This window comes from Macrobrachium rosenbergii, chromosome 55 (genome assembly GCF_040412425.1).
Source record: "Macrobrachium rosenbergii isolate ZJJX-2024 chromosome 55, ASM4041242v1, whole genome shotgun sequence".
Lineage (NCBI taxonomy): Eukaryota > Metazoa > Arthropoda > Malacostraca > Decapoda > Palaemonidae > Macrobrachium > Macrobrachium rosenbergii.
In genome coordinates this window covers 36,531,548-36,554,267 of record NC_089795.1, presented here as the reverse complement: position 1 = coordinate 36,554,267, position 22,720 = coordinate 36,531,548, and the positions used below count along the sequence as shown (strand labels likewise).

The 22,720-nt window shown below is 40.2% G+C and overlaps 1 protein-coding gene across 1 annotated transcript; it reads left to right on the top strand.

Annotated features, from left to right (window-relative positions):
- The first annotated feature begins 160 nt into the window (after positions 1–160).
- On the top strand, positions 161–17,946 carry LOC136835118 (uncharacterized). Its single transcript, XM_067098282.1, has 3 exons — positions 161–413; positions 9,257–9,798; positions 16,659–17,946. The coding sequence occupies exons 1-3, from the start codon at positions 296–298 to the stop codon at positions 17,103–17,105; spliced, it is 1,107 nt and encodes a 368-aa protein (XP_066954383.1). The 5' UTR covers positions 161–295; the 3' UTR covers positions 17,106–17,946.
- Positions 17,947–22,720: the final 4,774 nt, after the last annotated feature.

Genomic DNA, 22,720 nt, shown 5'->3' with positions numbered 1-22,720 from the left:
GGTCTCAGCATAACATGGAGTGGGGGAAAGGGGGGGAAGGGGAGGGAAAGGATGGGGCAGGTCTAACTTATGAATGAAAGCCCCGCCTTCGCTTGTAACCCATGCGCGCGCACCATGACGTCATGTCGCGTTTGTTTAAATAAAGGCATCATGAGAGACCTCAGTCATATCTAGACAAGCTTATTCGATAGTGAGCTCAGGCAAGATACAGAGGAATAGTGTGACACACAGTCTGACAGGCTCACAGGTGTTGTGTATTTATTCAAAGATATAGATTAAGTGAATATAAAGGAAAATGAGTGCCTATGACGATATGTGTGTTCTCGCAAACCCTACACTGGTTACTCAAGTGTGTTCAACAAATATTTCTACCTCAACTCATAAAAACAAGGCATTCCTATGGAGATTAATAGGTGAGTGACTTTCTTCACGATGATAAACGTGTCTGGTCTTGAATTAACATTGCGGTGGCGGGTCACGCGCTTTCATAAACACTGCCGACACTTGGAATGTTTTCGTTCCGACAAACTTTTCCATCGCGACAACTGGTGGTTAATTCTTCGGTTCAAAAAGACAGACTAACAAAATTGCTTGATATCAACTAGTTACTGAAATAGTGCCATCGTTTTGTTTTCTTTACACTCAAAAGATTTATATCCCTCAAATTTACTGGTTAAGAGAAACGCTTTGAAGAAATCGATTCGTTCACTATATCATAAGTGTGTTTCATTCTATTTTATATATTTTCATCTGTTTCATTACTAATACCATGTGAAATGGACCACTAGTAATAATTTTACTCAATTTCAAAGAGTTTTCGATTACTGGCTCCATTTATATTTAGTCAAACAAAAACATTAAAAATGCAATTACGAATTTTGCGTAAATACAGTATGATTCGTGAAACTAAAATGCGCTCATTACTACCGTGTTATAATAACTACTATCAGTTCTATCACCAATTACACAATACAAACAAAAAACGTTCTTTTCCTTCTGTCACCTCGACATTATCTATTAACAATAAGTCTGAACAAACATTACCGAGGGTTCCTTAATCGTAAACGTTTGAAGGGGAGGAGTGAGTGTCGGATCTGCGAACGTTTGCTGGGGTTGCGACAAGGAGCCGGGAGGAGGAGGAGGAGTAGGAGGAGGTGCCAAATGAACTCACGCACTTGGAAGATCCCTGGCTCTGCGGCATGGCTCTAGCTGGACAGAAGTGAATATCCACACACACAACTCTCTCTCTCTCTCTCTCTCTCTCTCTCTCTCTCTCTCTCTCTCTCTCTCTCTCTCTCTCTGCTTGCCATGGCAACCAGTGGAATCTTACCGAAGTGAACTCAGAACAAGTTGAACCTTTCTTGTCGCTCATTTACTCTTTCATTTGTAAATTATTAGTTTCTCTCTCTCTCTCTCTCTCTCTCTCTCTCTCTCTCTCTCTCTCTCTCTCTCTTTACCCCAATTTTTCTACAAACTTTAAGCGTTGCTTGCTCTTAGTTAAACTAGTTTTGACACTGAAATGGAAGCCAAAAATTGAAACTAAAACAAGTTTTTCTCCTTAAATCGTTCATTCAGTCGCAATTTCCACCAAATGTTTAAGTCGTACATTTCAGTCGCCATTTCAGAAATGATGAAATTAGTTAAAAGAATGACAGATCCAAAATAACACGTTAGGACAAGAAAAGATCGAATTACAACGGATGACAAAGTCCTGAAAAAACATGTGTGAACGCCATTCTTTTCCTTGTCTAGACGATGTCAAAGTGCTCATTTCACCTCCGTTGACATTTTCCCCTTTTCATGAGTCTCCGAAGACTTTATTCTGTATCGTGAATTCTTAATCAACTTATATATAAGGTAGTTCTTACCATTGCGTGAGGCAATAATTGAACGCTACACACATTTCGCTTTGATGGCTCTCCAACCATCGGTGCTCACGCTACTACGGAGGGATACTTAAGACGAACGGCAATATTTTTTCGACTTAGAAGCACTGGACATATATCGCTCGTATGAAAGGTATATTCACACAGGTTTCATGACACCGACGATCTGTCCTGTGAAGAAGTAACCTCCAGATGACTAGTAATTCGCAATCATCTCCTCCTCCACTCGACTCCACTCCAACCCCCCACCTCTATGGTCCTTCATCAAACATGTAAACATTCCTTTGATTTTGGGGTCATTAATTCCTTCGTGACTCTCTCTCTCTCTCTCTCTCTCTCTCTCTCTCTCTCTCTCTCTCTCTCTCTCTCTCTCTCTCTCTCTGGGAGTCCGAATCTTAGAGATACCATTTGCTTGAAAAGATTCTTTCCTCCTACTATTTAATTTACCTATGTGGTTGTTTGGTCACTGAGCTCATTTTTTCTTAGTCTCACGCTCTTAATGCCCTGGATAAGTAAGTAATGGCCTAAGGCCAAAACACAATCAACTTACAAAGCAGACGTCGTCACAAAGCGGTAACTCATACCAAGGAGCATTTGCCACTTGGTATCAGCGTATGACAGGTTAATACCCCATAACCACATCTCCCCAAACAGCAAGAACCTTAGTAGTAAGTCATGCCGCCTCAGACGCAGTCCCTCCCTGGCCCGCTCCCTACCCCACCCCACCAATCTCTGCTCCTGGCCCTCGCTCTCTGCCTGAATGCATGTTTTTCTTCCTCTTTTTTTTTAACGGGGTGATGCAATGAACTACTCGACTCGGGAGAAAAAGTTAAATTAAGCTTTGAGAATATCATCAAGTAACACTGTGTCTCCGAAATGATTTATAAGTTTATTAAAACCAGCGTCACAATGAAAGCAAGGTTTTTTTTTTTTTTTAAGAATGAATACAGACGCTAGAAAGAATGTGGTAGCAGATGTGCAACTAGGTTAATATCTGTAATGGCGTGAAAGACACCAGATATCTATTTTGGGGATATTTGCCTCACTCGCAACACTACCACCACCAGAAGTTAGGACAAGGCGCCCCTAAATGACTGAGGAGAGAAACTCAGCCGTGGCATATGCGTTTGTTTGTTTTGTGTAAGATCAAAGGAACATCGCCTCTCATGAAATCGAAGAAGATCCACTGCCAGTGAATGAGGAAATGTCCTGATTAAACTTCAGGAACCTTTAGGATTTTTTGAGGAAAAACCAAACAAAATAAAACAAGACAAATATCTAGCCATATTGTCACAGGCAATTTGCGTTATCATTTGGTTCTTGATTTGCGCTCCCCTCTGACTACTTTCAGAGTACTTCGGATTAAATAATCGATCACCATTACTTCTTTTTTCCGTCATTATCACTACTTGCCGTTTAAGAGACATCACTAGCACAGAGAGAGAGAGAGAGAGAGAGAGAGAGAGAGAGAGAGAGAGAGCTCTATAATTCCGCATAATATTTATGACACGGGACGAGACCCAAAACTCGTCTGACCCTTTCTTTGCTAACTAACGGACATTACCGTAGAACCGCGACGGTCTATTTCCATATAAGGAATCTATTGAAAATGACTATCGCACTCCTCTTCCTCGCCTCCTCTTATCTTCTTTCCCATCTACACTTTCTACTCATTTACTGTTATAGCTATTATGACCAAGCGTCGGTCAGGATAAGAAGACATTTCAAACCCTGCCTGATCCAGCCGTTCACCGTCAGTAGTCCAGGAGCTCCTCTCACTTTCAGGATCTCTCTCTCTCTCTCTCTCTCTCTCTTGTAGCTATACCCCAATACAGAGAAAGGAGTGTGGGAAGGGGAGGAGGATGCATCCACAAACAAACACGTAAATCCTATCCCCGAAACACACCTTGCCTAAGGCGAGGATATTTATCCCCGCCAACAGCATCAGCCCGTTGCATTGTTGCAAAATATTTGATTAGCCATTGCCATCACAATGATTATGTGCATGAGGCGAACGGTTTTTTCCTTTCCCGTGTTTTCACCTGCCATTTCCCACCTCCCCACCCCCCCCCTCTTTTTCACTGCGTTTGCACACTAACGCAAACATTCCTATTGTATCGTTTTGTCGCCCATATATTTAACATTTCTAGGCAAGGTGACCTGTTGTCCGGGCTAGACCTGCACTGCCTGCGGGTTAGTGAAACATGTGCCACACTTTTTTTTTTTTTTTTTTTTTTTTTTTTTTCTGAAGAGGTCTAATCGTCCCCTTACTTTTTTACTGATTCGTCGTTGTAATCTTTCCTTGTTTGGCTATCTCTTTTAACATTTTACACTTCGCATTTGCTTCGTACATGCTCTCTCTCTCTCTCTCTCTCTCTCTCTCTCTCTCTCTCTCTCTCTCTCTCTCTCTCTCTCTCCATATTTTCAAAACCTTAAAGAGGACGTTTTCGGAAGCAACGGAACGGGGAATCTCGCTGAATGATATCCGCTTTTTTTCGTTTTAAGGAAAAGTTGAGTTTGACACTTACAGTAGTGGGGAAATTCCATTGCTAATGACACACACTCACATTCCTTCCGCTCACCGCCAAAATGGGCTGTCCATGTGATACTGTTTCTCTCTCTTCTCTCTCTCTCTCTCTCTCTCTCTCTCTGTGTTTAGAGCCTTACGTTGCCTTGCCTGCTCTCCAATCTTTTCCTCCCAAAATCACAGAGTAGCAGCAAATCTTCTCTTTTTGCAATTTAACATTCTCGTGCAAGGAATGCTTCAGAGAGAGAGAGAGAGAGAGAGAGAGAGAGAGAGAGAGAGAGAGAGAGAGAGAGAGAGAGAGAGAGAGAGAGCATCTATGCATCAGCAGCAGCAGCAGTCTCATTAAGCGCAATCACATCTAAAAAGCTCAGCCACACAAGCGTGAGGGAAGGCTGGAAATCACCACCCATTTGCAAGTGGTTCCATCAGCTATAACATTTTTATCATCATCCAACCCACTCGTTAAACCCATCCAATTTCCTCTTGTAGCTAATAATTCAATATTTCCCCTACAATTTGGCCACTCAATCGGACCATTGTTATCGAAGGAACGACCTTACTTTGTAAATACATCAGCGGTTGCGAGGTACCAAATCCACATGCGATGTGCGGATTAAACATCAAAGATGATGACGATCATCATCATCATCATCATCACTATCACGATGATGTTGATGATGAAGGGACAATGCAACGAGGCGATGATGAAGTGTATATTAGCGAGAGAGAGAGAGAGAGAGAGAGAGAGAGAGAGAGAGAGAGGCAAGCATAATGAACACAAGGCTTCCCCAAGTTATGTAGATGCAGACGCGAATGTCCTCGGGCGCAAAAGGGGCGCGATTTGCTTTTACAAGAATATCAGGTTTTGCCACGAGCGACATTTCTCTCTCTCTCTTCCCTAACCAGACACGCACGAGAGTCCTCCCAGAATAATCCACAACGACTATAAATAGAACAATGATATATATCTTCCCTGGACACACACACACATGCAAAAACATTCAAACAGACACAAACGCACGCACAAGTTAGCGATCACTTAGACTTCTCAATTTTAAAAGACAAGAGGAGGCTTTGCCTCGACACTAATTGGATGATCACAGTCGAATTAGGACACACTCATTTTCGCACACAGTCCTCCACGGAGCGTTTAAATAAACAGACCAAATGAAACAATACTCAGTTTAGTGGAGAACAATCGGGAAGAATCTAACAAACGGACCCTAATTTTTTAAAATAAAACCTCCATAACAGAGAATAGGAGGGTCCAGACAAAAATGGGAGGGCGAGTGAAGAAGAGAAAGAGAGTGAGAGAGAGAGAGAGAGAGAGAGAGAAAGAGAGAGAGTGAGAACAATGAGGGAGATTGAGGGAGAAAGGGTGATATAAGGATGGTTGAGAGAGGGGCGTGGGCAAGAGGGAGGAGTAAAAGGGCGAGGAAGGGCATTTCTGGCATTACCGGTCAGGACTAGGAAGAAGAAGAACGTGTGTGTGCGTGTGTGTGTGCGTGTGTGTGCGTCTGAATATGAGTCTCAGCATCACCTCAACACCACGCACGAATGCACAAACGTATACATTCGGGCGAACACCAACACACACACGCACGAAATTTCAAAATAAAACATTCTCACACAAGTCGGACCGAACCTCTCTCCTCCACTCTCTCTCGTTCGAGTTACATCATTATTATGGCAAGGAAGCAAAACGGAGGAGGTCCTCCTCCTCCTTCTCCTCCACCTCCTCCTCCTTTCTCCCTCCTCCTCCTCCTCCTCCTCCTCCTTCCTTCCTTCCCGACACTCACATTCGAACTGCCAAGGATTGTAAGATGAGTGGAATCTTCTATACATCTGTAAGAGGGAAAGCTATATATACACAAATTTCGAAATTAAAATTTAAGGGGGAAAAAATCAGGAGAGAAAGAATACAAAAGAGAGTAGGAGGGCGATTATACAAAGAGTCTCCGAGTGGATCTGAATTATCAAAAATGGTTAACTCTTCCTGATTTTTCATTGCGCCATGAAAGACTTCAGCTGGATTACAAAGACTCCAAAAGGACTTTCATCTAGACATTAACACCCTATCCCCACCCCCTCCCCCAAAACCCCGTCCGTCCTCCAGCCACCTTCTGTCTACCCTCCCTCTCGACGTCCTCTCTCTCTCTCTCTCTCTCTCTCTCTCTCTCTCTCTCTCTCTCCGTCCATTCCTGTCTATTGTCACTACTCCGTTCTAATTTGACTCAAGCAGAGTATTGTTTCATGTAGGGGAGAAAACGACCATGAAAGGAAGAATGTTGAAGTCGTTGTGCTTCAGAATTATGTTGTTAAAGAGAGTAAAATATGCCCGGCATGATAACTCCTTTCAAAGTCAACACATTCAAGACGTTTACAATCTCGTTAAACTTCGATAATGCCAATTTCAGTTTTGTAAATTTCTAAAAGAAGAAAACTCGATAAGGCCTTTCTCTCTCTCTCTCTCTCTCTCTCTCTCTCTCTCTCTCTCTCTCTCTCTCTCTCTCCAGGTCTCCTAGAAACAGCTGTCATTTTTCTGGAAATGGCCTATTTCCTGTAACGTTCAAAGCAAAGGTCCATCAGATATCGGCTACAATAAATATTTATTGGATATTGACAATACATGAACAGTCTGGTGCATTTTACTATTCAAACTGAATTTTTGCTTTTATCATCTTCGTTTGTAGATAAAATAACACAACGTTCTGTCAACATGACTATTCTCTTTTAGCATCTTGACTATTTGCTAACTCTTATTTCGAAAAAAAAACAAAATGAAATGAAAAAAATAAACAAAAGTGAGAGAGCAAAATGAGTCATCAGAGAATCATAGCAAAATCACCTTTCAACCTCTTCCTTAGTCACAGGCCGGTTTTCCTGTAATTCCGAAATAAGAGTCAATACAATAAAGACCTGTGGGTGACGAGGAGGTGGGGGAGGGAGGGAGAAGGAGGAGGAGGGTTGCGGCGGCTAACGTTAGGAAGGGCGTCTTAAGCAGCAATGTCTCAACACAGATAACTTACAAGTTCTTAACACTGACTCATTTTTACCCAGTGTCTACCTCACAGCTGGTGGCTTTTATTTCGGTGCTGCTGCTGCCTTTTTCATGTATTCGTTCCGTACTTGTATGACCGTGCAAGGTTTTTGTTATTTGTTCTTTTTCTCTCTCCCTTTCTCGTCACCTCTTTTACGATGCGATACCTGTTCGGTTCAAGCTTTCAGTTACGCCACTGCCTAATACTTGTCATTTTGTTTATACTTTCTTTCTAATGAACTTCAGTATATTCTACTTCCCGATGCATCGCTTTTAAACAGATCATAACATTCGAGGAGACAGTTTGGCAGTGAAGCTGCGCCACTGAAAAGATAAATTGAAAAGAAAAAAAATGGGTACACGGTACACTTCATTGACGCCCATTTCATTTCTGTTTCTATTAAAGTCGGAGGGAGAGTTCGTGAGAGTTCTATGTACACAAGAAAAGAAAAAATACATCTTTTGTTGGCTGATGATACCCAAATCCCTTTCAAGCTTCGCATTAGCTTGTTAATGTAACGTAGTATGTGGTTCACGCTACTTCAGAATAATTACCCCCAGGCTGCCAACGGTGGATTCTATGCTTTCATGACAGCTCGCCGTTTTCTTTCTATTCTGTATCTGTCAAGGAACTATTAACTCTGTTCTCTTTTTTAAACATTAAGGGACTTAACACTTCATTGAGAACTGCACAAAAACTAAACTGTATTTATAAATTCACTTGCCACTTTTGCACCTTATAATAACACTTGGGCAAGACATAAATCAGATTTGTGAAATGATTTATAGCTGTTACTGCTGCTTATGTACAACTATCTCACAGCCACACCCACACTTTATTCTATTCATCCTTTTAAGGCATAATATTAACACTGGTGACCCTTCCTCCACTTCACGGGAAGATGACGTCATTGCGTTTTCTGTTAATGTTTCCGTAGCAGCGCCCTAACTCGTGATGAGATTCATTTTGTCTGTTTGTTTTTATGCAAGAGAAATATGATGATAGAGAGAAAGAGAAAACAAAGAAACCCAGTTTTTAAAGCCAAATAAATCAGGCACCACAATTTTGACATGCAGAACGTTCCGACGTCATCCGTTATCGCAAGAAAGAATTCATAAATTTGGGGACATAACAAAACTCCTCCAGAGGAATTCGTGAACACTAACATTAAATAACCAACCCTCACGATTTAAACGTCACTAAATAAGAATGTGCTACGGGGATGAAATTGCATCTGTAAAAAGAGAGAGGGCGAAAGAGAGAGATATTTTCTTTTGGGGAAAGGCATTAATTTACGCCGAAAATTATGACGAAAGGATCAACATAACAGGAATTAATGAGCAAAATAAGTAGGTTTTCTAATAAAACTACTTTATATTTTTACTGTTAGTGTTTTTTAAATAAAAGTTGGTCGTTTTCAATTACTAGTACAGGAGCAAAAGGAATCGATATAATGCACTCATATAGGGACAGTCGTACACAAATCTTCCCAACTAACAAAATCCCAAAAGATCCTTTCTACTGATACTCTGACCTGCGGACAAAATTCGCCGACGACGCTTATCGTCAGCACCAGATCTCACAGACGTTGCTATGTTACAGAAAGTCTCATGGAACCAGAGAATATATTAATAGCCTTTTGAAAAACCAAGAAAGCTGTCAGGCGGAGGAAATGGATACTTAGCGCGCTGTTGGCTAGGATAGGGTTCTTGGTAATTTTGTCCAAAGTCGTCTTTTTAAACTGTTGTTTTTGTTTGTTACTGTTTCATGTACTAACGTTCTTCACTTCCGTCTGATTGCAGACTGCGCGAGGCTTGGCCTGCTTCTCCTGCTCGTAGCAAGTCCAGTGTCTGCTGTTCCCGTCAGGAGTCGGAGGACGTCTACCTCGAGCGCCTATTCCTATAGCTCTAGCGACACAAGAGTACCCCTCGAGGACACGGCGGAAGCCACTTTAGAGCGAGCGATCGCCCAACAGTTACAGCTAGCAGCAGAACGGTCTTCCCCAAAACAGTTAAGATCGCTACAAGAAAGAGAATTAAGTCCAGCCAGTAGAAGCAGAAGAGGCAGCGGCAGCAGCAGTAGCAGCAGTAGCACTAGCAGCAGCATTCCAAGCAGTTCCAGTAGCAGGCACTACTCAAGCAGTAGCAGCGTCAGCAGCCGCAGAATGGAAGACCAACCTGACGACGTTGGAAACAACGGCCGAACCCGCCGAGAGGCCCACTGGTCCCAGCCATGCACTAACCTGACGCATGACACCAACAACACCAAGCAGTCTCTCAGCGAATACATCCTGAGGGCCGTGGCTAAGGCCTACTCCTACATGGACTCCTTCAAGGAAAAATTCGTAAGTACCATCAAAGTTCGGAGAACTCTGTTCAACGACCGTTTCTGGGGACTGCATTCGTAAACGGATATGGAACCCATCCTGCCCGGAAACTTCAGTACAGAACGTCTGTGTATTATCAGTGTATCAGTAAACCTCTCCTCTTATCTATGCTCTGTTCATTACTTGCATTAAATTAAAGAAATGATTTCCGGACAGAATGCATTCCTCAGAAACGTTATTTATTGATAAACTAGTGAATTTTACTTGTAAGTGTAGAATGTGAAGAGATATGGTCATTACTTTATACGAGCAACATTACGGCCCCGAAACAAAGTCTCCACAAGAATGCAGGCGATACCATGGCACCTCGTAAAATCATCCTGATTTTCCAATTAGTAGTGATAAGCTGATAGAGGCTCTTCTGGCATGACAATTGTATGTCACTGTTTTGAAAACGTGCACTCACTCTCTCTCTCTCTCTCTCTCTCTCTCTCTCTCTCTCTCTCTCTCTCTCTCTCTCTCTCAGTAGCATTAAGAAACTTTAGCTGCAATTTTGTAAATTTCTAAGTTCTCCTTTTGATCACCTATGTTGAAAAATCAAAATGAATCGTACAATAAATTATTCATAATTCAACGACCAGAGGGAGCGATCAAGACATCTTGTCCAAGAGCGTGTGCCCAATGACATATCTTGCATAATGCCACTTATTCAACGTCAGATAGCGTTGTCTGATGCCGCGATACAAGATAAAGTAATACTTAAGAATAGTAACAACAATCAATGAAATTACATATCGCGAGGGTGTTCACCGGTCACGGGATTGCCCGAGGCGTTGCTGACAGATAAATACATCCTCGTGCTTCACCCCCTTTTCCTCTTCTTGTTCCTCTTCTTGAATCGGGAGTTTGGGAGTGGAGAGTCACTTTGTGAAAGCTGCGGGATGGAACAGGCGCCCCCACCATACCAAAGGCACACCGATTCAAAGAAAAGGACCGATAGCGTATCTTCGCACCTATCAACCCGAGTTCGTGGAATGCCCTGTCGATAACAAACGTCATTGATGTTAGCCATTATTGTTTAATCTTGTCAATGCCTTCATGGATTGGGATTTTTATTCAAGCCTTTCCAGTGATTATGATTCACTCTTCTCTTTTTATAACTGTAATCTTCCCAATCTTTAGTGTGTTCCTTTTAACAATGCGCAGTCGATGGCTTTTACTGTTTCTTTTTTTTTATACAATATACTTCTGCGCTTTACGCTAAAACATCAGTTGTTTCTGAAGCACCTACGCCATAATAATCTTTAGTTCCCTACTCATGTTAAGTGAATTTGAGTATTATTTCATTATAATAATTATCCCCAATTACGCTACACAAATTCTGTGAAAGACGAAATTAATCTAATGAAAACGTCCCAAGATTCTGCCCGATTTTTTCTGCTACAAGAAAATTACCGGTACGCGAGAGTTAAGCTTTCTACGCGTTGTGCCATCGTTGCGTCATCGAAGGCGCAGGCCAATCAGGTCCCAGGATATAGGTGGGAGGGATCTGAGAGCCATGACGTCACAGTCTCCCTGGCGTATCTTTTGGGGAGTTATCGCCGACTTTTCTGAGACCGAACAGTGCAAAAGAAGCAGGACGGAGGCGCTTTCATGTTTATCTCTTCTGATAAGCATAAACAGGAAGAAGCCTAACAGTCATATCTGACTGACATTGCCGTTGCTGACATACACGTAAATTCCAGATAAAAGCTAAAGATGTCGTGGCTGACGAGAAAAATGCGATTAACACCTGGCGGTACAAAACAGATAAGGAAATAGCTAATACAACGAGACGTTGTAGAGAGAAAAACAGGGCAATGTCTTAGAGTGTATTAAAACATAATGGGTCACACGACTCATCCCTTGAATACAAACTGAATTTGTAGGCATACATCACACACACACACACACACACACACACACACACACACACACACACACACCAGACGACATGGGAGAATGTACAATAATTCCAAAGCAGGTAAGCAGAGGGTATCAAGTGGAAAGGTCACTGACATGCCATTCTACCACCAGTGCAAAATAATGAGGAAACATGAGCTAACTTCTAAATCACGTTTGCCCAAGCACTCTACCTAACATCTAAAGACACAGCCTCTTTGTACACACACTAACACACGCACACAAAAAAACATTTATATGCATATATAAACAGTATATACTTACATTATATATATATATATATATATATATATATATATATATATATATATGTATGTATATATATATATACATACATACATGCATACATACATACATACATACATATATATATATATATATATATATTAAACATTAGCCTCAAAAGAAAGCCATTATTATCGAGACCAACATGTTATGCTGCCCCACCAAACGCTCATCACTCAAGACTATAAAACAAAGAGAGTTATTCCATCGTCAAAATTTGTCCCTAATGGTCCTTACTGAACACCAGCAGACTTAATGGAAGTTGCACCCTGCGGAATGAAAACTTAAAGCGTAGGGTCATGGAATGTACTACTTGAATGCTGTCTGTAGTAATCAACACGGCTGCGGATGCAACAGTAGATCCGGGCAATATTTAAATGAGATTTTCAGTGACGAACTTGATGAATAAGCCCAAACACTTTGGCATCGTATTGTCTAACTCTTAACGTGTTTTACCTGAGAGAGAGAGAGAGAGAGAGGTGCTGAGAGAGAAGCAAAAGTAACATTCTGTTACTGCTAATGTTTATTTCTTTCTCTGTCTGCTGCCGTTTTGTTTACACCGCTGGGAAAAGAGTATCGAGACAAAATCCAGAACGTGGACGTCGCTGAAACACTTCAGAAGGGATATAATACCTGCAAGGCAAAGGCTCACTGTCGGTGTTGGTGTCGTACGGTCGGGTTTCCCGTGACACGGAGCGCATGAGTCACGTGACACACAGGTGAGGAATGAAGAAAAATGGGGGGGGGAGAGGATAGGAAGGGATTAGGAAGAGTTGAAGCCGAATTCTTAGAAATTACAGGAAAGATAGGAGAATCGAGTCTCCTTTCGCAAGAGAATCCGAGACAATAAATGCCTTAGGCGGTTTTCGGCAGACAAGGTTTTTTTTTCTTCTAAGTGAATTGATGTGCAGTGGATGACAATCTGTTACTTCTCAAAATACAGTTCGAAGCCCAATTCGCTTGGGATGACCTTTCGGGTCACCTGAGCCCTCAGAGACCCGTTCTGTGCGTCAGTCGAAAAATATTTTTGTCTGGGGATGTAACCTATTCAACTTTTCTGCTTCGGCTTATTTAAACCTATGCTTTTCCGATTTGTCAGGTAATAACAGGTACAGATGAAAGAATTCTGATATTCGACTCTCTCTCTCTCTCTCTCTCTCTCTCTCTCTCTCTCTCTCTCTCTCACACTCACACACACACACACACACACACACACACACTGCAAAGTGGGTACACATACTTGTATCTTGCCCACAGTGGTTTCTCCACGCACCCGATTGACATTCCTTTTGTTCTTCTGCACAAATCGTATCGTCACTTGCTGCGGCTGATTCCTTCCACGGACCAGCTGTCTCTCCCACTTCGGGAAAACCCAGCAGGAACAGGCAATGCTCCGTAATGCACACGGTGACGATGCTCCCCAAAAGTGCCTCTCCTCCCATGGGGTGGGGGGTGGCGGTTACATATAGCCTACCTGGCAGTCCGGGACACTCGGTCCCTGGTCCACCTCGGTACGAACAAAGATACACTAATTTGCGTCCCTAAACAAATTAAGTTATTCGCATTATTACATTTTATAATATATATATAGTATATATATCCAGTATGTATATGTATATGTATGTGTACGTGTGCATATATATATATATATATATATATACTATATCTATATATTCAGGTCATTGTAAGCCTTTAGTAACTTTGAATTTAATATCTGTAAAATCCTCCGTAGTTCAAATAAGTTAAATACCTGATTTATAAAACCAGGCACAAAAACAACTAAAGGTAACTATAACTAGTGTATTGTATTTCGAGCTTACCACCTCAAAACACTACACTTACGCCCATTAAGAAAGTAAATTTCGGCGTAACGTTTTACTTCACTGACTCTGAACAGCTCCAAGGCCTGAAAATTAGCCCTGGCACTTGTCATGAATCTTGCGAGTAACATTTTTGGGGCGTATTGAAAATGGACGCCCTCTACCGGAAGTTAACGACAGAGGCGGGGAATTTCCGAATCAGATATTGCATCACCAGCTCTCTCTCTCTCTCTCTCTCTCTCTCTCTCTCTCTCTCTCTCTCTCTCTCTCTCTAAGTTCAAAAGTTATTTTCATTTACTGCAATTCATATCCAAGAAACATACCTGTTTATAACTGTGAAAAACTTTTAAAACATTCTTAAGAATGTTTTCAAATATATCAACTCTCTCTCTCTCTCTCTCTCTCTAATTCATATCCAAAAAAGACCTTTTTTTTATAAATGTAAAGACATTTTATGTTTAAACCCTCACAGGAATGTTTTAAAATAAATCATTCTCTCTCTCTCTCTCTCCCCATACGTGTCATGATGATAATAAATTCTTTCGCTCTGCCATTAAAAAAAATGACGATCCCTCGTCAATCTCTTTGTTACCCTCATGCATATGATGTGTATGATCAGCACGTCATACGTACTCATCACCGCCGAGCGCAATGCATCATTCGAATAAGTGCACGTATTTCCAGTCACGTATTACTTGTATCACCATCATTCATTTAAATACGCCATCAAATTCTCTCTCTCTCTCGCTCTCTCTCTCTCTCTCTCTCTCTCTCTCTCTCTCTCTTTGTCTCTCTCCTCTCTATTTTGTTCTCTTCCTACAATGTTGTTGCCACAGTGTATTGCTTCTGTCATTATGGGAAATTTATTGGGGTTAACTGTTCAGTTTAGTTTAAGGGTATCTTTTTTTTTTCCTTCGACCGTTTGAAACTTTGATGCATAAATAAAAGTCGATGAAATTCACACTATCAAAATGAACCTTCAATAATTGGTGCTAAAATGCGTACTCGTAATAAAAGAGGTTAAACGACAAAAAAATAGATAAAAAAAACTGCACACTAAAACGAACTGGACTTAATATAAATTTAGAATCCGCAAACTGCACTGGTTCTAATTATTTTAGTAGCATGGAATTATATATTAAACCTCACGCATCCATGTGTATGTGTGTATGTATGTATTTATATATATATATATATGTGTGTTTGTGTGTGTGTGTGTGTGCGCGCGCACGCAATGCAGATGACCCACTGGGAATACTGTTGACCCCGAGTTCAAATGTTGGGTGCAATATGGCTAACGTGCCCAGTCTTGACCTCCATTGCCGGGTTCTGCAGGTAGTTAGTAAATACCCGATGGATGTTCGTGATGCACAAGATGCCATATGGCAAAAGTGTGCCCCAGGACTTCACGGCAGCTGAGAATGAAGGAGTCGGACCTTCCAGAGAGAGAGAGAGAGAGAGAAGAGAGGGATTACAGAGAAGGGGGTGGGGAAGTAGAGATTGAAGTAAGCACTAGAAGAAAGGAGTTAGTCACAACTGATATGTTAATGAAACCACAATTATGGCGACTGGCGACGTACGGATACTTTTCGATTTTTTCCTCATTTTTCGTCAAGTAGCATTCATGTTAGTCAAACTACAGAGCTGCAAGAACAGTTCAACCAAAGAGAAGCACTTACAAAATACATCCCACCGGGTATTTCAATCCTACTTTGTCCAGAAGTAAGAAATCTCAATATGCAAACTCTACGTCACATAAAACATCCAAAGCGTTATTCTGGGGCCACGTGAGCAATGTAACCTTCTGTCCCCTCTTGAAGAGCCCTTGGGGCATCAGGCCGTTGCCCTGCCTGGCATACCACCCATCTGGCGCCATGACCCTATTTCCCCCGGGTCGTCTTGGTTAACTAGCACTAAAACAGCCCCGATTTTTAGTTGTTTTCTCATTTTTTGCTGACCAAGACTTTTAAAACAGATCGAGACTTCATTTGCACAAGGGATACAATTTAAATAAAAGGCGAAAAAAAACCTTTAACTCTATGAACATTTTTCTTGATCAACACCCACTTGTTTTCTTGAAGGGAACCTTTTCAAATTTTTAAAAATAATTTTGAAAAATAATTTAGCCTAGAAATGTTCACTCCAGATCGAGGCTTAATTTACAAGGGGAAACTCGATTGAAGATCAAATTTCTTAGGCTAATTTCTCGTCGATTGAATTCATATGCCATTGCCATAAAGAAAGCCCACGCTTTACGAAACCAGATTCCCGAAACCACTTTTTTGAAATGAGAAAGGGGAATTTATTCGCAAAACCTACCGGCATTTTCATCTCAAAACATTTAAATACCGGTAAATGGAAAGAAAGCGCGGATAAGACTAAAAGCTGCAAAACCAGAGAGAGAGAGAGAGAGAGAGAAATTACCCATCCTCCCACATACATATCATCTTTCCCGGTTTGGTTTCAAACTTCATTTTCCGTCAGACGCTTTCGATCGGATTTCATTTTCCAGTAATGGAATGGAAAATCTACTAAGACTTCGCGAAAGGAAGAAAATGATCTGACCTTTTTAAATTACAGCTCTTTTGCAAGCCTGCTATTGGTTCAATTAACATGTATTTCCATCTCAATTTCCTACCAGGATTTGTAGGTCGCTCTAAAATAGGACATTGTCAGATACCCTGCAAATGTGCTCGAGAATGAATTTCACAATGATAATTTTTTATTGAGCCTTTACATAACTTATACCGTAGATCAATAAGAAAGAGGTTAGTGTCTGTTTCCTAACATGTGTTTGTTTTTTTCTTGCAGGCCCAGGAAACCCTGAACATGGACTGGCGATCAGCCATCGACACCTACGCCAAAGACCAGCACATCGACTTCCTGAAGCCAGTCACCATCCCAACCACCCTGGACTTCGACGTCCAGCTGCAGGATGCATACGAGATGATGCAGCGCCTGGCGGTGGGCATCGAGCAGGTGACCCTCGACCAGGCCCTCTACCGGGGCACTTTCCTGGAGGAGTTCCGGCGGATAGAGAACCAAATCGTGGCCATCTTGTGCCAGCTGCATTACGCAATGGTGCACCAGCAGCTATCGCCGAGCGTCGTGGTGACGAAGGAAATCATGGCGGAGACATACCGCGACCTGGAGAGCGAAAGCGCTCGCAAGATGCGGGACACCATCATCGTGAGGGAGTACGACAACGCCCTCATACACCTGAAGAACATTTTTACGGAGTTCGAGAAGGTGGCTTGAGAAGTGCCATCTTCCCTCGCTCACTCTCCATCCCATCCATAGACTTCCCCAGTCTTTCTCAAATGTCTTTTTTTCTCATCTTTTCTTCGCCGTCTCGATCTTTCCCGTTTTTGCCTCATCGACTCTGACGGTATACAATCATTCCATACAATGGCCGTTGGTCCTTCGACGTCCGCTGCTGTAACGAAGACTTGACCACCTCCTCCTCCTCCTCCTCCTCCCCCCAGACATCCTCCCGCTCCTCCTCCTCCTCCATCTTCAGTGTTCCTGATAATGGCCATGTAGAGACTCGTCCTTCAAATTATAATCATTCTCTGTTTCGCCCCTTCAGAAGCGATTATGATCAGTGATAAAAAAATATCAGATGACCGTGAAAAACTCACCAACAAGCAAAACCAAATAATACTGTCCCTTACTAGAGTTAATGGATGATTTCGCCTGTCGTACCATAAAACAAGAGTGTTCTTGTTTCTATTATTCGTATGGATGAGAAGTATGGGAGAATCATTAGAAATAACATTTAATGTTAATGCTATTTACTAAGAGGATACAGGGCATCGCTTAGCCAACGGAAGGCGCTCCCGGCGGGATGGCTGCAGTCTGTCCCGACAGTATTGTTTCGTTGTGGAAAGATCTTGAATGAGAGAATCCGCCAAATTCATTCATGACAAGTGAAGGAGGTACAGCCCGTTTGTTCGTTTGTTCGTTAGGTAGTGTTATTTAGACCTATGTGCTATAGATGATGATATTAATCTTTAAAAATAACTTCTGAAAAAAGTCATTTGTACTTAGCTTGTTTTCTATCACACGAACCTGTGAATTAGAATAAACTGTGATATAATTTATTTATGTAACTTATAGTATTTATTCTTTATTTTATCATTGTTTTGTATTTGAGCAGTTTGTTCCTAAGATGCTTGCTCAAACAACCGCCATTACTTCTCATTTGTCGTCAGTTATGATAATTGTGTCCTTTTAAGTTGTCTATATATTCTCTATTTTGTTATTGCTCTTCTTATTTGTTTTTTGCCATTATATTTTATGATAGTTTTTTGAGTCTGGTACTCATGAGGAAAACTGTTAAAAGGCCGACAGACCCCTTTTGTAAGGGGGTACTGTCTTTCATACTAAGGATTTTTTTTTTTTGGCTTCTCGAAAGGTAAAGACAGATGCCTGCTTTTTTTTTTTTTCTTTAGAGGAGAGTTTCGGACGAAATTCCTCTCTAAAAAGGACATCTCTTACCGGCTGGGCATCACCAAGTTTTCATAACTCTTCATTTGTTCTCATTTTAGTAGAATCTCAAAGAGGCAGGATCTGAAAGGCCCAGTCTTTGAATGAGACGATGTATGCTCTGCCGTTGCATCGTCTTTGATCATCATTGTTATTATTATTATTATTATTATTATTATTATTATTATTATTATTATTATTGACCATCTAGGGAACCGCAATTTGTGAGATCAAACCAATAAACCGTGAAGAAACAGAATTCTAATTTATTCTTTCAAGTTTTGTTGATTTGCTGTAATCCGAATCCAATACTCAACAACAAAAAAAAAAGGGAAAATACGAGTTTGTTCTGATAACATAACAATATATAATGTATTGTCTATTTTTTTACTCAGAATATATAAAAAGAGATTATTGAAGCAAAAAAATATTTGATAAGCTCTAATGAGTGTTTGTCTTAGTTACGTCCAGTTCAATCTGCCCCTATTCCTCAGAACCCAATCACCCTCGGCCCTCGCCCGCGGCCCTAATCCCGAATCCCGAAGAAGACCTCTTTTTGTGTGTGTGTGTAATATAGAGAGCGCAAACGGCACCCGTTTTTGGCTTCGGTGTTTGTCTCATTTCAAACAGATAAATATATCCGTTAGATGTTTCCCATCCCAAGCCCTTCAGACTCTTGACAATTTAGGTTTAAAAAAAATATAAATATATATAATAAAAACATATATATATATATATATATATATTATATAGCTTGTATATGATAAACAAATCAAACCCATAAGTGAGTGAAAGATCACTGTCTGTGTGCTTTAATTGTAGAATTAGAACATTTAACAGTTATTCAAAGGAAATTGTTTGTATCGAATTTGTGCCGATGTTAAATTTCAAATTTCTATCAAACATATTTTTAGTAGAGGACAATATAGGTGAGGATCGCATGAGCTAAGGCAATATTAAAACACCATGAGAGCGATGACATACGCACCTGCGTTAATACATTTGCGTATGTACAGTGTACTGAGCACATACCACATTGCTGTGTGTGTGTGTGTGTGCCTAAGAGCATATGATGTGCATTTTGAGCAGAATCCAAATTCGGTTTAGGAAATCTCAAGACCTATAAAAGAAAAAGAACAGATTTGAGAAGCAGCAATTCTGAACACTTGTAGAAAAAAAAAACAACAGAATCCAACAGAATCCTAAATCACCATAATCCAAAAGTGATGTGTTTATTGTTTCCGATAAATGTTTTGGTGTCACCATCTAATAATTCTCATTTATGTTATCATCCAATAATAGTTGTCAACCAGCCGAGAACCGAAGTGTTGCGGCCTTACTTATCGTTGGGAGGTCGGCCTAACCTTAACTAAGGCCTGAGCTTTAACTGTATGATGTGTGTGTTGCTGATGAGCCATAGCTTCCTATCGTCAGCGTGGCTAAAACAATGTAGTTGTCATGACGTCACACTGGTCCAAGGGGGGGGTGGCGTGACCTCGGTTGCGTTCAACCCCTGACCCTGGCTTCTTCGTTTGTGTATCTCATTATTTATTTCGTTGACTTCTGTTTTGTGTTTTCTTCTTCGTGATGATGGTGATGATGATGATAATGATGATGATGTGAAAAGAACTTGGGTTAAGTCATGTGAGTGACCTGCGAGAAAGCAGCTTAGCTCCTATGTTGTAGATTTTTATACATATTTATGGTTTGTATATTTAATAAATCAATGTCCATAGAATTCTGGTCTGTCAATTTATCCTCACTGCATATTGTTTCAATTCTAAAATGTTATAAAAAAAAATTCTACATATCTAGAAATAACACAATGTTCTCTCACAACAAAACGGCAAAAGATCTGGCCATTCATACAAAATGTATACTTTTGAAAAGGGTGAAATTAAAATAATTAACTATGAGGTACTAAAATGGCAAATTTCTGAAAAAAATTATTTACTGAGATGTACAGCCACAAAATCTTATCTCAACTAAGATGAAATAATCATTCCACTGATAAGGAAAACCAAAAGAACCTATCAAAGCCTATCAAGGGATGAGTTTAACAAAACCCAACAGAGAAGTTATGCAACATCATATTAAGGCTGGACAACCGATCCAAACTTTACGCATCATAAAATTGAACAGGTTTCGTCTAAGAGACCTTAATATACAAAATTGGATGAGTCATGTACAACAAAACACTGAAAAGAAAATAGCTCTAAAAACAAAAGTACAGGATGTAACTGGAGAAAAATCGATAGAGCTAAAGGGCTGAATCATTTGAAACTTGAATATGGCATTAAAACCACAAGAAAGTGTCCTTGAAAATTAAGATGTTCCGCCACGACATTCAGTCAGTATATATAACCATGAGATGACAAAAGAGGCATCAATACTTCTAAAACCAGCAGCGCTTGGAGAAGGGTTCCTATTCAAAATATTTTCCCATTGGATAATCCTGCACAAAAACAATTCGGATAATCCTGCACAAAAACAATCCTCATGTGTCTAAATCCAAGTGAAGAGTATGTCAAGTTGATTATCATACTATAAAGTGTGAGAAGTGAAAAGGTGCAACAATGCAAGGAAAACTGGACTAGTATTGTAAAGTGTGCACGAACACATTACATTTTCGTGTCATTCCTACTGGTCTCTCCTACCCATCAAATTCAAGCACTCTTTCAAAATACTCATTCCATCGACACAGTAGTGTGTTCTTTGTAGACAGCATCTCAGCTCTAACATTTTGTAATCTATAATCCCTGTGCTCATTCACCTACCTCTCTGTGTTTACTTCTATAAAGAACAACTTCCCCTCCCCCCCAATGAATTTTCTCAAATTTAGCCCTAAATTATTTACAGTCATCCCAGTTTAATTGTCCCGTCATCTTTTATACCACAAAATGTCCATCTCTTTTGTCTTCAAATTGGTGTCAGACAACCTGCTTCTTACCTTCGCAACCCTTTAATTTCGTCAAGCCTCCGATTACTGTTTCAGTTCACTGCTCCTGCACTCCTTAAACTCTCCCTGCTGACTCTACGGCCCTACGCTTGCCTCTTACATACCGGTACTAGTCATAAAATCCTTGCACTTCGGTAGCGTTAACATTCTCCTTATATGCAATTCTCACTTCTTTCTTATCAAACTTACTTGTCTTCAGTAAATTCACAACCCCATTTCAACCATTTACCTCCTACTAAAACTTTTCATTTCTAATTCAATAAAGGTAGCGTTCATATGCATCTCAGACATAACTAACAATTAGACTAAATTCATTAACCTGAAATTAATTTGTTTGTCTATCTACCTATACAAAATATATATATATATATATATATAATATATATATATATATATATATATATATATATACTCAGTGACAGTCTCCCGTTAACTAACATTAGTATTAACAAATGAGCAAAGTTAAAACTCAAACTATCTTAGAATTTTTTTTAAGTAAAAAGAACTACCTGAACACCATTACTTTTGATAATTTCATTTTAGTTCATCTTACGAATGGAAATACTCATATTTTCAATTCCCAACATGAACATTATTCACATGTTACAACAATTATACAAAATGTGGTATTTAATGAATCTACAATTATATAAAAAATATTGTGGCGTTTGATGACACTGTTAAATTTCCAAAACCTTTCTAAACTTCATTTCCAACGAGAGAGAGAGAGAGAGAGAGAGAGAGAGAGAGAAAGGGAGGAATGGGGAGGAGGAGTGCCTTTATAAACGTTTGATTTATGACTAGGAAGACCGTCAATTAGGCCCTCTATGATAATACAGAATGCAGACTTCCTAAGAAAATGAAGGCACTCCTCAATCCATTACGCATAATAGAGTGATTGTTCAGAAAACCTGCGTTGTCATCGGCTATTCTTGCTTATCTGCAGTTTACACCATTTACAAAAGGCAAACTTCATCAAGACGGCGAGGATTTTACGATTCCTCTTTAGAGTGTTTATATCGAAGCCTTAATCTGGTCATTCGTACGTCAGTGTGTGTCTATGCACGTGGATGTAGGTGAATTGGATACACATTGCCTATTATCATTGATTTACACTGGGCACATTATATATATTGGTTGAGCTTGTTAGCAATGAATATATATATATATATATATATATATTATATATATATATATATATATATATGTGTGTGTGTGTGTGTGTGTGTATATGTATATGTATATGTATATATATATATATATATATATATATTCTGAACAGAACACTTCACACAATTGTTTTAATCTTCTTTTGCATCAGTATAACAATCCATTACTAAAAGTATTGCATCACATTTACAGCAATATAAGGTCAAATAAACTTTCCTTTGCACATAGACATAAGGAAGTATTAATATTAACGACG

Bases quoted from the DNA above. Each gene is read 5' to 3' on its own strand.
- LOC136835118 (XM_067098282.1), top strand. From the start codon at position 296: ATGAGTGCCTATGACGATATGTGTGTTCTCGCAAACCCTACACTGGTT. The intron at 414-9,256 runs GTGAGTGACTTT...GTCTGATTGCAG, and splicing joins ATTCCTATGGAGATTAATAG to ACTGCGCGAGGCTTGGCCTG. The intron at 9,799-16,658 runs GTAAGTACCATC...TTTTTCTTGCAG, and splicing joins ACTCCTTCAAGGAAAAATTC to GCCCAGGAAACCCTGAACAT.